Source organism: Squalius cephalus, assembly GCF_949319135.1.
Source record: "Squalius cephalus genome assembly, chromosome: 21".
NCBI classification, from domain to species: Eukaryota; Metazoa; Chordata; class Actinopteri; order Cypriniformes; family Leuciscidae; genus Squalius; species Squalius cephalus.
In genome coordinates, this window is record NC_137142.1 from 2,268,189 (window position 1) to 2,283,396 (window position 15,208).

The 15,208-nt window shown below is 40.6% G+C and overlaps 1 protein-coding gene across 2 annotated transcripts in view; it reads right to left on the reverse strand.

Moving 5' to 3' along the window:
- Positions 1 to 1,604: 1,604 nt before the first annotated feature.
- The window catches only part of gtpbp2a (GTP binding protein 2a), a 33,053-nt gene continuing 19,449 nt past the window's right edge, over positions 1,605 to 15,208 (reverse strand). For both annotated transcript variants that reach the window (XM_079855510.1, XM_079855511.1), the window contains 4 exons: positions 13,729 to 13,787; positions 9,739 to 9,910; positions 7,687 to 7,851; positions 1,605 to 3,497 (listed from right to left, as the gene is read on the reverse strand). In XM_079855510.1, coding sequence (XP_079711636.1) covers positions 3,333 to 3,497; positions 7,687 to 7,851; positions 9,739 to 9,910; positions 13,729 to 13,787 — 561 coding nt within the window. In that variant the 3' untranslated portion in view covers positions 1,605 to 3,332. The remainder of the gene's footprint in view (positions 3,498 to 7,686; positions 7,852 to 9,738; positions 9,911 to 13,728; positions 13,788 to 15,208) is intronic.

Genomic DNA, 15,208 nt, shown 5'->3' on the forward strand with positions numbered 1-15,208 from the left:
ATATTGTTGTCCTATTGCTAGTTTAACTGCGTCTATTGTTCTCATTTGTAAGTCGCTTTGGATAAAAGTGTCTGCTAAATGACTAAATGTAAATGAAATAAAGTCTATTTAAAAATGTAGAAATGAAAGTTAAAGCTCCAATCTCCTCCTCCTGAAGATCCAGAAAAAAGTCTGTTGGCGCCTCAGTGAGTGACTGACTACTACACTCAGAGAAGCTGTCAATCATGACGCCACAACCCCGTTTTTATCAAATAATTAACTAAAACTTATTTAAAGAATGAACACTTGATTTAACATCAGCGTGATAAAAAACTACCTAAAACTACAAAAAACATCTTCGGAAAAAATGATTTGAAGTGATATTTGATTGATTGGTTTGTCTCGTGTCCCATTACATGGAGAGGGCGTGGCTTAAGAGCTATACTGCATCCAGCCACCGGGGCGATCGAGAAGAGGGAGGGGCTTAAGAGCTATACTGCATCCAGCCACCGGGGCGATCGAGAAGAGGGAGGGGCTTAAGAGCTATACTGCATCCAGCCACCGGGGGCGATCAAGAAGAGGGCGGGGCTTAAGAGCTATACTGCATCCAGCCACCGGGGACGATCGAGAAGAGGGCGGGGCTTAAGAGCTATACTGCATCCAGCCACCGGGGACGATCGAGAAGAGGGAGGGGCTTAAGAGCTATACTGCATCCAGCCACCGGGGACGATCGAGAAGAGGGCGGGGCTTAAGAGCTATACTGCATCCAGCCACCGGGGACGATCGAGAAGAGGGAGGGGCTTAAGAGCTATACTGCATCCAGCCACCGGGGGCGATCGAGAAGAGGGAGGGGTTTAAGAGCTATACTGCCTCCAGCCACCGGGGGCGATCGAGAAGAGGTAGGGGTTTAAGAGCTATACTGCATCCAGCCACCGGGGGCGATCGAGAAGAGGGAGGGGTTTAAGAGCTATACTGCCTCCAGCCACCGGGGGCGATCGAGAAGAGGGAGGGGTTTAAGAGCTATACTGCCTCCAGCCACCGGGGGCGATCGAGAAGAGGGAGGGGTTTAAGAGCTATACTGCCTCCAGCCACCGGGGGCGATCGAGAAGAGGGCGGGGTTTAAGAGCTATACTACATCCAGCCACCGGGGGCGATCAAGAAGAGGGAGGGGTTTAAGAGCTATACTGCCTCCAGCCACCGGGGGCGATCGAGAAGAGGGCAGGGCTTAAGAGCTATACTGCATCCAGCCACCGGGGGCGATCGAGAAGAGGGAGGGGTTTAAGAGCTATACTGCCTCCAGCCACCGGGGGCGATCGAGAAGAGGGAGGGGTTTAAGAGCTATACTGCCTCCAGCCACCGGGGGCGATCGAGAAGAGGGCGGGGTTTAAGAGCTATACTGCATCCAGCCACCGGGGGCGATCGAGAAGACAGATGTTTTGAGGAATATGGGTAACCAGACGGTTGATGGACCCCATTGACAAATATAGTACAGAATATATATATATTGTAAATCATGAACCGTCTCATTCAAGTTTATCCATTTACATTTAAGCAAGACCATCTACATAGAGAGTTGATAGAAAACAAGCATTTTGCATCACATCTCAATAAATCATTGTCAATCATAAACTTTAATACAATTTTATTTATGTACATCACAATATACAAACAAATCTGTACATAAATCCTCCAATTCACCAAAAAGTAAGGCTAAAATATTTTAAAATACCTAAAAAAAAACCTTCAGTGACATTCGGTGTAAAAATGAGACGTCACTCAAAAAAACAAAAATGCATATTAGAAAGGAAATTATTACAAATCTATGAAACTAAAACATCCAGGTTTTGTCCCCCTGACATTCTTGATAAATGTCCAATTCTTTTTGGTTCAAATAGATTTTTTCTTCTAAAATTGCACAGAGAGAGAACAGTGCTGGAGTAAACCTGAAAGTGAAGGTTAATGATGAGACGCTCCTCAGTACTGGAGCTCTTGGAGACGAACACGCATGCAATGGTTACAGGACAGATTTTAGGCAAGAACATTTGTCTAACAAACTTTATCCTCCCCTTCCAACATTTAAAAACATGTAAATCAAAAGCATTAGCACCAAACCAAGTGTTCATGTGGGAAACACCGAGGGAGAAAGAACAGATAAAAGAGTGATTTGCATAATTCGACAGTGATGTGTGTGTCTGAACGGAAGAAGGAGTGAAGTTCTCCAGTTTTCCTGAGCTACTCAAGGCAGGAACGAGCCGTTCTGTCTCTTCAAGACTGTGAGAACGGAGGGACACTTGGTGGTAAAGCAGCAGATTTATATCTAAAGGCTGTGCTGTTCACGACTGATGATGCCACTTCAGTACAAAAAACCTCGTTACACAACGATAAAATAAATTAAAACATATCAGAGATAGTTTCTGGCATTTGGTGATGATTTCAAACTCTAGCTGCCACCAGAAGAAACCATTCTTCATTGACATCGGTTATAAAAATGTCCACTTAAAACAAAAGAATAATCTTTGGCAGCCACATTTAAAGACACAATCTCTGTGCTTTGGTTACTGAATGATGTCATAAACTGTGACTGTGTGTGTGTGTGTTATTCAGTGCCATCTGAACACTGAAAAGAAAGATATAAGCTGTTTGATATGCAAACGATGCTCTTCCTCAGTGTGTCTTTTCTGTTTTCCAGCACGAATATACAAACATTCTTATAGGAATAATTCACTTAAAAAATTTAATTCTGTCATCATTTACTCTCCCTCAAGTTGTTTCAAACCTGTATGAGTTTGTGTCTTCTGCTGAACACAAAAGAAGGTATTTTGAACAATGTGAACAACAAACTGTTGTTGGACCCCATTGACTTCCACAGTAGGAAAAACATACTACTGAAATCAAAGGGGTCCAACAAGTGTTTGGTTACCGACTTCTTCAAAATATCTTCTTGTGTTCAGCAGAAGACACAAACTCATACAGGTTTGAAACAACTTGAGGGAGAGTAAATGATGGAATAACTTTTTTTGAGTGAACTGTTCCTTTAAATCAAGATAGATTTACTGGAGAAGCAAAATGACTGAAGATATTTTTGTTTTGTGAAAAATAAAAAATAAAAATTAAGTTTGTACTTAAAAAAAAACAAATATCTGGCAGATTTTGTTCTTTTTTTAAGCACTTAATTTGTGTCAGAAAACAAGACTTCACATCATTCAGCTCCTCCAGTGAATGTATCTTGATTTGGGAATATTTCCTGTAAAGCTAGACAGAAACAGTGAGAGGTGCAGAGTTTGTGACTGTAAAGGCATCAGTGTGTGTGGATGAAGCGGATCTGCTGGTCTGAGCTCGAGCAGAACACACACTCAGGGCTGCTGCTGGTCCTGGCACGCGGGCTGGAGTTTGGTCACCTGACCGATGCCTTTGGTCACTCCCTCTCGGAAGAGCAGCTTGGCGCCCAGCTTCAGATACTCCGGGTGTTTGATGAACCTGAACCCGACCACGGCTTTCTCTCCGGTGCGCAGCTCGTCCTGAAGCACAAGATCACAGCAGAACATCAGAGTCTTACACAGGAGAACATCAGAGTCTTACACAGGAGAACATCAGAGTCTTACACAGGAGAACATCAGAGTCTTACACAGCAGAACATCAGAGTCTTAGAGAACCTGATCTCTGCTTTCATCTGGGGGAGAGCGATACCACAAAACCTTATAATCCTGATACTGGTCTCGAGTAGAAGTCAAGTCAAATGTGTTATAATAGTGCATAAAGCTGTGTTTGTGCATCAGTAACCTGAGAAAACACACTTCAACACATTGTGAATGCGTAATAGCGTAATGAACTACATCAACACACAACAGCAAACTGTAATTCAGAAACACTTCTACTCACGACATCTACATATTGTTCATCAGAAACACCAGACGCTCTTGATCTGAGTGAGTGCTTTCTGTGGACAGTGTTTCAGCTGATAAACACACACACACACACACACACACCCACACACACAAACAGACACACACACACTCACACACACACACACACACACACACCCACACACACAAACAGACACACACACACTCACACACACACACACACACACACACACACACACACACGCTGAGCTCTTTCTGTGGACAGTGTTTCAGCTGATAAACACACACACACACACACACACACACACACACACACACACACACACACACCCACACACACAAACAGACACACACACACTCACACACACACGCTGAGCTCTTTCTGTTGACAGTGTTTCAGCTGATAAACACACACACACACACACACACACACACACACACACTCACTCACACGCTGAGCTCTTTCTGTTGACAGTGTTTCAGCTGATAAACACACACACACACACACTCACACACTCACTCACACACACACACACGCTGAGCTCTTTCTGTTGACGGTGTTTCCAGCTGATAAACACACACACACTCACACACACTCAGCTCTGACCGATGTGCAGGTTTGGTCAAGCGTGTCTGTGTGATTGTTGTCTCCATCTGAGAGGGTTTCGTCAGCAGGGAGAGTTTTCCCGCCGTTTTTCACATTAACAGCGCAGCCGTTTACACTGTGTACTGGATAAGCTAACAGCACTTTTTTTTTTTAATTCAATGAATATTTGACATTTGAATTTTTATTTGACAGCCCTATTTCAGATGACATTCGAATTTCACAAGTCTTGATTATTTTGATATCACAGCAAAAACCAAACTGATGCAAGTAAAAAGTTCTCAATCTTATTAAAGGAGAACTCCGGTCAATTTTAACATTCAGTGTTGCCTACACCGTGTTATCCTCTTTTTAAAATGTGCACCCTGTTGACTTCAATGGGGCAAGTTTTAAACCTGCTTTTAGCCTCTTAACATCCTTGATGTGTCATTACAAGTGCCCAGCCATTGTGAGTGATTCCTTCAGAGTGAACACGAGTGAATCTGACTGCAGTAGATGTGAAAGATATGAATAAAAATGATGTTAATTCAGCCAGCGCACATACCTGTATTTACATCCTGTTTTCGGTTGAAGTCCATAGTAGTCGATTGTCGAGTTCACGCGCATAGGTTTAGTATGTATGATCATGCGCCCGAACTCGACAATCGACTAAGCAGGTTTAGTACTTGCCCCATTGAAGTCAACAGGGTGCACATTTTAAAAAGAGGATAACACGGTGTAGGCAACACCGATTTTTGCCGTTGTTCTCTGTACTGACAGCACTCCAAATTTACAAAAAAATGAGCTCAATGTTAAAATTGACCGGAGTTCTCCTTTAAAGACGATTTTTTAAATAGATTAAAAAACGTTTGACCAGGACAAATAAAATACAACTGAAATAAAGAGTGCTTTATATACTTACAAACAGACTGCAACAGAAAGTGAATAAAGTAATCAAATGTAAAGTATCACTGCATAGTCTCAGATTAAAGCTGCAGTTATTCAGTCACGAGCAGTGAGTCTTTAGTGGTTTGATGACATCAGCAGGTTTATTAGGCTGCTGTCACTTTAAAGGAACACTCCACCGATTTTTGAAATCAGGCTTATTCACCGTCTTTCCTACATTTAGATCGGTGAGCAAACGCATTTTTGTCTCAGTGCATGCATTGTTTTAGTTTGGCAGCGCTGCCGCTAGCTTAGCTTAGCATAATGAATGGAATCCTTTGTTGCCAGCTAGCATGCCCTGAGTAAAAGTGATAAAAACATTAAAAAAAAAACAACAAAAAAAAAAAACCCGAATTACTTCTTGGTGCCTGCGTATTCACAACGGGTACAAATAGCAATGCAGATTAACACTAGGCTGTTTCCTAGGCAGATATTGACTTGGGACTATATTAGGGGGAAGCACAGGCGAAGCACTGCTACTTGGGCACAGAGATATCACGCAACACCTGAAATCCCCCCACGTTGAGCCTGGTCATCGATGGCAGTACCTTGTCCCACTCGCCACAGCACAGACACTCTATTTCAGTCGGGATAGATTGGCGTATTCCCCCACATTCACACCACCAGTTCGAGTTGGCTCTCATCCTCACGTCCTCAGGCTGTTGCGCGATCGCAACCTCCTCCTCCTGTCGTTCTATTTCCAAAGCACGCCGCTCCTCTTCTGAAAACTCTGGTTCATAGAGGTGTGGTTCTGGCTCTTGACTGTCTGAGAAGTCACCCTCCTCGTCTCTCACAAAATCTGCCATGTTCATCGCCATTCACTACGTCTACAGTAGGAAAAATAGCCGGCTACTATTCACGCTGGTATGTTGACGGAAGTTGGGGGATTTCAGGTGTTGCGTGATATCTCTGCACCCAAGTAGCAGTGCTTCGCCTGTGCTTCCCCCTAATATAGTCCCAAGTCAATATCTGCCTAGGAAACAGCCTAGTGTTAATCTGCATTGCTATTTGTACCCGTTGTGAATACGCAGGCCACAAGAAGTAATTCTTTTTTTTTTTTAAATGTTTTGATCACTTTTACTCATGACATGCTAGCTGGCAACAAAGGATTCCATTCATTATGCTAAGCTAAGCTAGCGGCGGCGCTGCCAAACTAAAACAATGCATGCACTGAGACAAAAATGCGTTTGCCCACCTATCTAAATGTAGGAAAGATGGTGAATAAGCCTGATTTAAAAAAACGGTGGAGTGTTCCTTTAAAGAGCTGATGCACAGATCTATATTACACTGATAGTAGAGTGCATTAGCGCCCAATTTTTCAGCGGCGTTGGTATTTTTCCCATTCATTTTTCCCTTAGGGATTTAAAAAAAAAAAGGTTTAAGTTGGTTTGGTTTAAGTGTTTTAAGCCTTGAATCCAAACCAACCAGACACAAGGAAAATCACAACGTTACAAACATTGATTTGAAGCAAAAAAGTAGCTGAAAAGCTTGTTTCCACCACAGAATAAAAAAAATAAAAAAAAGGTAATTGCGACTTTTTATCTCACAATCTAGAAGATTATTATGGAAGCTTGTTTCCGCCACAAAATAAAAAAAATAAAAGATAATTGCGACTTTTTATCTCACAATTGCGAGTTTACATCTCGCAATTCTGACTTTATTTCTCAGAATTGCGAGATATAAAGTCAGAATTCTGAGATATAAAGTCGCAATTGCGAGAAAAAAAGTCAGAATTCTGACTTTATAAGACGCAATTGTGACTTTATTTCACGCAATTCTGACTTTATATCATGCAATTCTGACTTTATATCTCAGAATTCTGACTTTATTTCACGCAATTCTGACTTTATATCTCGCAATTCTGAGAAATAAAGTCAGAATTGCGAGATGTAAACTCGCAATTGTGAGATAAAAAGTCGCAATTATCTTTTATTTTTTTTATTTTGTGGCGGAAACAAGCTTCCATAGATTATAACTCAATAACGCAATTTCTCGCATTTCTGAGTTTAAAATTGCTCAAATGCTTAAAATGGCAAGGCTTTAAAAAAATAAACGTCATGTGAGTAACCGTGATTGAGATTGCTAATTTTCTAGAGGTTTATTGTGGATATGAACTGCGCATACTAAATGAGGCAAGGTTGTTGAGTTACATTCAAGATATTTTAAGGCATGAAGAAATTTGTTTCAAGGAAAAAACGCTTAAATATGTAATTTTGGTGATCAAAGATGAGTTTTAAGGGATAAAATGATTGACTACAGGGAGACTTTAAGTGTTTATCTAACTATCTGTCAGACAGACGGATAAAAACTACTCACCTTTCCTTGCAGAGCCTCGACTGTGGCCGTCTGTCTGACGTTGCCCACATGGACAGTCACCTGGAAGCCCTTGTGGAAAGTTTTGGCATGGAAGAGTAAAACGATCTCTGCCTCAAAGCGCCAGCAGATATCGGGGTTCATCTCGGGACTAACCATCACCATTCCCTGCCGGAGAACAAACAACTTACACCGGCTCCAACACTGAACTCGTGTAAAACTTACACAATCATCCTATGCTTAAACCTAGATTAAATCAAGGTTTGTCTAATAATTCTGTTGCACCAAACTTCAAAATTTGTTTGAATTTCTCTTCTCTGATGATGTGGGCGGGGCAACCTGTCACTCACAATAGCAAACCACAACCATCCAATCAACTCCCAACGGACACAATCAAGCCCCGCCCACATTTGTTCTGGTTTCAAAAGTATGCAGACTTTGAAAATGTGCACTTACATTTAAATCATGAGTTTGATCCTAGTTTTAATGTACATTTAAGATGGAATGACTTTAATCCTGCTACTCCATTACTTTAAATCTCAATTATGGATTAACTTCAAATGTGCAGGTGAAGAGGTTTCAATAATAATAATAAAAATAGATCACCTACAGTTAAAATGTTGCTGACTAAAACAAAAACAGACACTAGGAGTGGCTTCAGCTCTCAGAAAAGTTTATTACAAATAAACTTGAAAATAAAAGCGCTTGATCATCCCTTTATTTTTACGATCTCTTTGTGCCAGAGAGAGAATTTCTGGTAGTCAATCGAAAATGGAACTTTATGATGTTTAATTATAATAATGAATCCTTAGATAAAGGTTTAATTGCAGATTAGAATTTTAATCTCTGATTTGTTAATTAGGGTTTTACAATCAGGGATTACATTTGTTAATTGAATCCCTGATTGTGTTAATGATAAATAAAGTGGTGCAACACAGCTTGAGTTAAATTGACAGACTGGGAAGAGACGAGCTGCAACAATGGAGAATATGTTTTTTTTTTTTTTTTTTTAGATTCAAGCATGAAAACCTGTTCTAGTAGAGCCCAAAAACAACATCAAGACTTTAAAAGAGCAGAATAAGTCCTCTTTAAAGAATTAGTTCACTTCAGAATGAAAATTTCCTGCTAATTTACTCTCCCCCACGTCATCCAAGATGTTCATGTCTTTCTTTCTTCAGTGGAAAAGAAATGAAGGATTTTGAGGAAAACACTCCAGGATGTTCCTCCATATAGTGTCTTCAATGGGGTCCAACCAGTTGAAGGTCCAGATGTGAGTTTCAGTGCAGCTTCAAAGTCTCGACACGATCCAGCCGAGGAATAAGAGTCTTATCTAGACAAACCAGCGGACATTTTATAACAAAAATAAACATTTATATACTTTTAACCACAAATGCTCGTCTTGCACTTGCTGTGATGAGACACACATTACGTCATCAGGTTGAAAGGTCACGCGTGTTCCGGTTCAGAAATGTACATTTGGGCGAAAAACTCATTCATCTCATTTTCTCATCCAACTTCAAAATTGTCCGAAATCATTGTTTTACCATTGTTTATTTTTTTCTTGGTAAATGCCGTTTGGTTTAGTCTTTGCACGTTGGCTTAGTAAACACTGGGTCTGTTCTTCCGCCTATGTCATGCTTGACCTTTCAACCTGATTACGTAATGTGTGGCGCATCACAGCTAATGCAAGACGAGCATTTGTGGTTAAAAGTATATAAATGTTTATTTTGTTCTAAAATGTCCGCTGGTTTGTCTAGATAAGACTCTTATTCCTCGGCTGGATCGTGTCGAGACTTTGAAGCTGCACTGAAACTCACATCTGGACCTTCAACCCGTTGGACCCCATTGAAGACACTATATGGAGAAACATCCTGGAGTGATTTCCTCAAAAACCTTCATGAACATCTTGGATGACGTGGGAGAGAGTAAATCATCAGGACATTTTAATTCTGAAGTGAACTGATCCTTTAATAGTTCCTGGTGCAATCCACCCCTAGTGTAACAGCTCAGATTCAGACTCAGGTATCTTCTGCATCCACCAATAGAAATGCTCACCTTTCGTAACAACGAGCGGTCGAAATCTCCGAGTGCCAGAGTAGCGGCCTGTCCCGCTCTGAGGACCCGACACCCGGAGCGATTCCTCTGGATACTGAGGACCGCCAGCTCCCGAAACTCCCCGTCATCCGTGGGTCCGACCACCAGCTGCTCCCCCTCGCGGCAGATCCCACTGCACACACACACACACACACACACACACACACACACACACACACACACACACACACACATTAGCAGTGTTGGCGGTAACTCATAACAAGAACTTGAGTTATGTAATGAGATTATGTTTTCAAGTAACTAGTAAAGTAATGCATTACTTTGTTTTCCCATTTATTGACTGACAGCTCTCCTGTCCCCATCAAAGTGCAGAGGCGTTGTGTTTAAACATGATGTTATTGTAGTTCTAGACTAAATTTAAGCATTTACTCATCTCACTTGCGCAAAAAAAGATTCAATATTCCTCAAAATGAATAAAATCAGTGAAAAGCAGAATCAGAATACTATGCAAAGAATATACATTTTTATGCATTTAATCTCACTTTACTGACCAATGTACTTGCTTCTGACCTTCGATGATTCAGTTAAACCATTAGTAAAAATTACTATAGATTTTTTTGTTTTTATTGGTAAAGTGTTAAACTTTCTTCTCCTGCATCTATTCTTCTGTTATCCAGAATAACAGCAGCTGAAAGGTTTGTTTGAGCCTCTACTGTACTCTACTGTACTCTACCTCTACTGTACACTACTGTACTCTACCTCTACTGTACTCTACCTCTACTGTACACTACTGTACTCTACCTCTACTGTATTTTACTGTACAATACAGTACTCTACCTCTACTATACACTACTGTACTCTACCTCTACTGTACTCTACATCTACTGTATTTTACTGCACTCTACCTCGACTGTACTCCACATCTACTGTATTTTACTGTACAATACAGTACTCTACCTCTACTGTTCTCTACTGTACTGTACCTCTACTGTACACTACTGTACTCTACCTCTACTGTACTGTACCTCTACTGTACACTACTGTACTCTACCTCTACTGTACTCTACCTCTACTGTATTTTACTGTACAATACAGTACTCTACCTCTACTATACACTACTGTACTCTACCTCTACTGTACTCTACTGTACTCTACCTCTACTGTACTCTACTGTACTCTACCTCTACTGTACTCTACCTCTACTGTGCACTACCTCTACTGTGCACTACCTCTACTGTACTCCACCTCTACTGTACTCCACCTCCACTGTGCACTACCTCTACTGTGCACTGCTGTACTCTACCTCTACTGTACTCTACCTCTACTGTACTCTACCTCTACTGTACTCTACCTCTACTGTACTCCACCTTAACTGTACTCCACCTCAACTGTGCACTACTGTACTCTACTGTACTCTACCTCTACTGTACTCTACCTCTACTGTACTCCACCTCTACTGTACTCCACCTCTACTGTACTCCACCTCTACTGTACTCCACCTCTACTGTGCACTACTGTACTCTACCTCTACTGTACTCTACTGTACTCTACCTCTACTGTATTTTACTGTACAATACAGTACTCTACCTCTACTATACACTACTGTACTCTACCTCTACTGTACTCCACATCTACTGTATTTTACTGCACTCTACCTCTACTGTACTCCACATCTACTGTATTTTACTGTACAATACAGTACTCTACCTCTACTGTACACTACTGTACTCTACCTCTACTGTACACTACTGTACTCTACCTCTACTGTACTCTACCTCTACTGTACACTACTGTACTCTACCTCTACTGTACTCTACCTCTACTGTATTTTACTGTACAATACAGTACTCTACCTCTACTATACACTACTGTACTCTACCTCTACTGTACTCTACTGTACTCTACCTCTACTGTACTCTACCTCTACTGTACTCTACCTCTACTGTACTCTACCTCTACTGTGCACTACCTCTACTGTGCACTACCTCTACTGTACTCTACTGTACTCTACCTCTACTGTACACCACTGTACTCTACCTCTACTGAACACTACTATACTCTACTGTACTCTAGCTCTACTGTCCATTACTGTACTCTACCTCTACTGAACACTACTATACTCTACTGTACTCTACCTCTACTGTACACCACTGTACTCTACCTCTACTGAACACTACTATACTCTACTGTACTCTACCTCTACTGTCCATTACTGTACTCTAGCTCTACTGTGCACTACCTCTACCGTACTCTGACTCTACTGTACTCTACTGTACTCTACCTCTACTGTACACTACTGTACTCTGCCTCTACTGTACACTACTGTACTCTACCTCTACTGTACTCTGACTCTACTGTACTCTACTGTACTCTACCTCTACTGTACTCTACTGTACTCTACCTCTACTGTACACTACTGTACTCTACCTCTACTGTACTCTACCTCTACTGTACACTACTGTACTCTACTGTACTCTACCTCTACTGTATTTTACTGTACAATACAGTACTCTACCTCTACTATACACTACTGTACTCTACCTCTACTGTACTCTACTGTACTCTACCTCTACTGTACTCTACCTCTACTGTACTCTACCTCTACTGTGCACTACCTCTACTGTGCACTACCTCTACTGTACTCTACTGTACTCTACCTCTACTGTACACCACTGTACTCTACCTCTACTGAACACTACTATACTCTACTGTACTCTAGCTCTACTGTCCATTACTGTACTCTACCTCTACTGAACACTACTATACTCTACTGTACTCTACCTCTACTGTACACCACTGTACTCTACCTCTACTGAACACTACTATACTCTACTGTACTCTACCTCTACTGTCCATTACTGTACTCTAGCTCTACTGTGCACTACCTCTACCGTACTCTGACTCTACTGTACTCTACTGTACTCTACCTCTACTGTACTCTACTGTACTCTGCCTCTACTGTACACTACTGTACTCTACCTCTACTGTACTCTACATCTACTGTACTCTACTGTACTCTACCTCTACTGTACTCTACCTCTACTGTACTCTACCTCTACTGTGCACTACCTCTACTGTACTCTACCTCTACTGTCCATTACTGTACTCTAGCTCTACTGTGCACTACCTCTACTGTGCACTACCTCTACCGTACTCTGACTCTACTGTACTCTACTGTACTCTACCTCTACTGTACTCTACTGTACTCTGCCTCTACTGTACACTACTGTACTCTGCCTCTACTGTACTCTACATCTACTGTACTCTACCTCTACTGTACTCTGCCTCTACTGTACTCTGCCTCTACTGTACTCTGCCTCTACTGTACACTACTGTACTCTGCCTCTACTGTCCATTACTGTACTCTAGCTCTACTGTGCACTACCTCTACTGTGCACTACCTCTACCGTACTCTGACTCTACTGTACTCTACTGTACTCTACCTCTACTGTACTCTGCCTCTACTGTACACTACTGTACTCTGCCTCTACTGTACACCACTGTACTCTGCCTCTACTGTGCACTACTGTACTCTAGCTCTACTGTACACTACTGTACTCCAGCTCTACTGTGCACTACTGTACTCTAGCTCTACTGTACACTACTGTACTCCAGCTCTACTGTACTTTACCTCTACTATAAACTACTGTACTCTACCTCTAGTCTACATGCGTGAATTTGCATTTCCTTCAGCCTGTGGCTTATTATTTCCCTTTCGGTGTAAAAGGGTCTTTACATTTGCCCAAAAATATAACTTTTTTGTTATAAAAAAACAAGCCCAGCCCAGGTGCAAAAAAAGTAACGCAAAAGTAACGTAATGTATAACTTTACTAAAAAGGTAACTAAGTAACGCAATTAGTTACTTTTTAAGGGAGTAACACAATATTGTAATGCATTACTTTTCAACATAACTTTCCCCAACACTGATCATTAGACACGAACGGTGTGTGTTCGGACACCACAGTCAACAGAGGAGAGAAGAGGACGTACCTGTAAAGAGTCCCACCAACTACTGTCCCCACATCTGGCACGGTATAGATCTCATCAATCTACAGCATCACAACACACACACACACACACACATTCATCAAAGAGTTACACTCCATCTGTCTGTCTGCTGAGTTAAATATCTCTATATAGTCAGAGAATACAATGAAATTTCAGTTTTGGCCAACAAAATAAAAAGTCATCGACTGAAATAGTGCTTCTCCAATGTCACGTTTTGACTGTCAGAATCTGTTGATAAACTACAACAGCTGTGTGGATTTTTAATTGATCTTCATCATTATTTGTAGCGCATGCCATCCAATAATAGCTACAAGCTTTGTTACTTTGATATTAAATAAATCTGAGCTTTTAAGTTCTGTCCATTTTAATTTCAACCAATAACTGTTTGTGTGTCTTTAATGTGTGTGACAGATCGCTGTAGAACCGATCATCTCTTCCTCTTTACTACTAGTTACAGCAGCAGATAAACATCAATGAACATCAGGAGGAATGCTGAAAGATACAGAACAATTTACTGAAATCAATCATGTCTCATGTCATGTAATCCATCAATCAGTGTTTCAACCGTCAATAAAACAGCTGGAGAACAATAATGTCACATTCACCTCAGAAAAAAAACATTCCGTGTCCATTAACTCAATATTTAGTTAGAAAAATAACTCTAGAGAGGAGCGTTCCGATTTAATGAATATGTAATATAGTGCATATATTTATTTTACTTAACCCGTTTTTTTAACCCCTTAACTGTCATCGTCCCGCTTAGCGCTCTTTTTTTAATCACCTTTTTTCATGTCACATATTTTAGTAATCATCATAAATAAGGTATTATTTGAAAGCTTACAAACTCAAAATTCATCCTGTGAAAACCCTTTTAATTTTGGATCAAAATTCTAATTTCTTTTAGCGGCCTCCTCCCCTACTGGGCGTCGTCAGGTTTCATATTATAAGTTATTTTAACTACTTTATAATCAAAACCTTTTCTAATCTTGAAAAAAACATATCGACGGAAAGATCTGAGTCTCAAGGTTCCATATTTTGTGATATAAGTGATATTTGGACATACATTTACTAATTTGTTGCAGGAGAATGTAAAAAAAAAAAAAAAATTCAATGGAGTGTATGTGTCACCCAGTGGCTATTTGTGGTATTACACCTAAACAAAATCTTCAATCTTTGTGACATCAACTTTTTTTGAAGTGCTTTCACTTCAGCGATGATCTGCTGAGTGTCTTCGTTAAAATAAGACCAGGTCTATATTCCAAAGCATTCTAGAATTACAAAGTTTCGATAGTGCATTTTCACGTCTATTCTCAAACAGTTGACAGTTAAGGGGTTAATGTGTGTCTGAATAAATTAAAATAAATGAATAAATGTCTTGAAAATAAGTTATTATTACAGTCACCACTTTGTGTATATTTCCAAAAATTGGAGTAGAAACATAATTATATAATTCAAAAAGTTA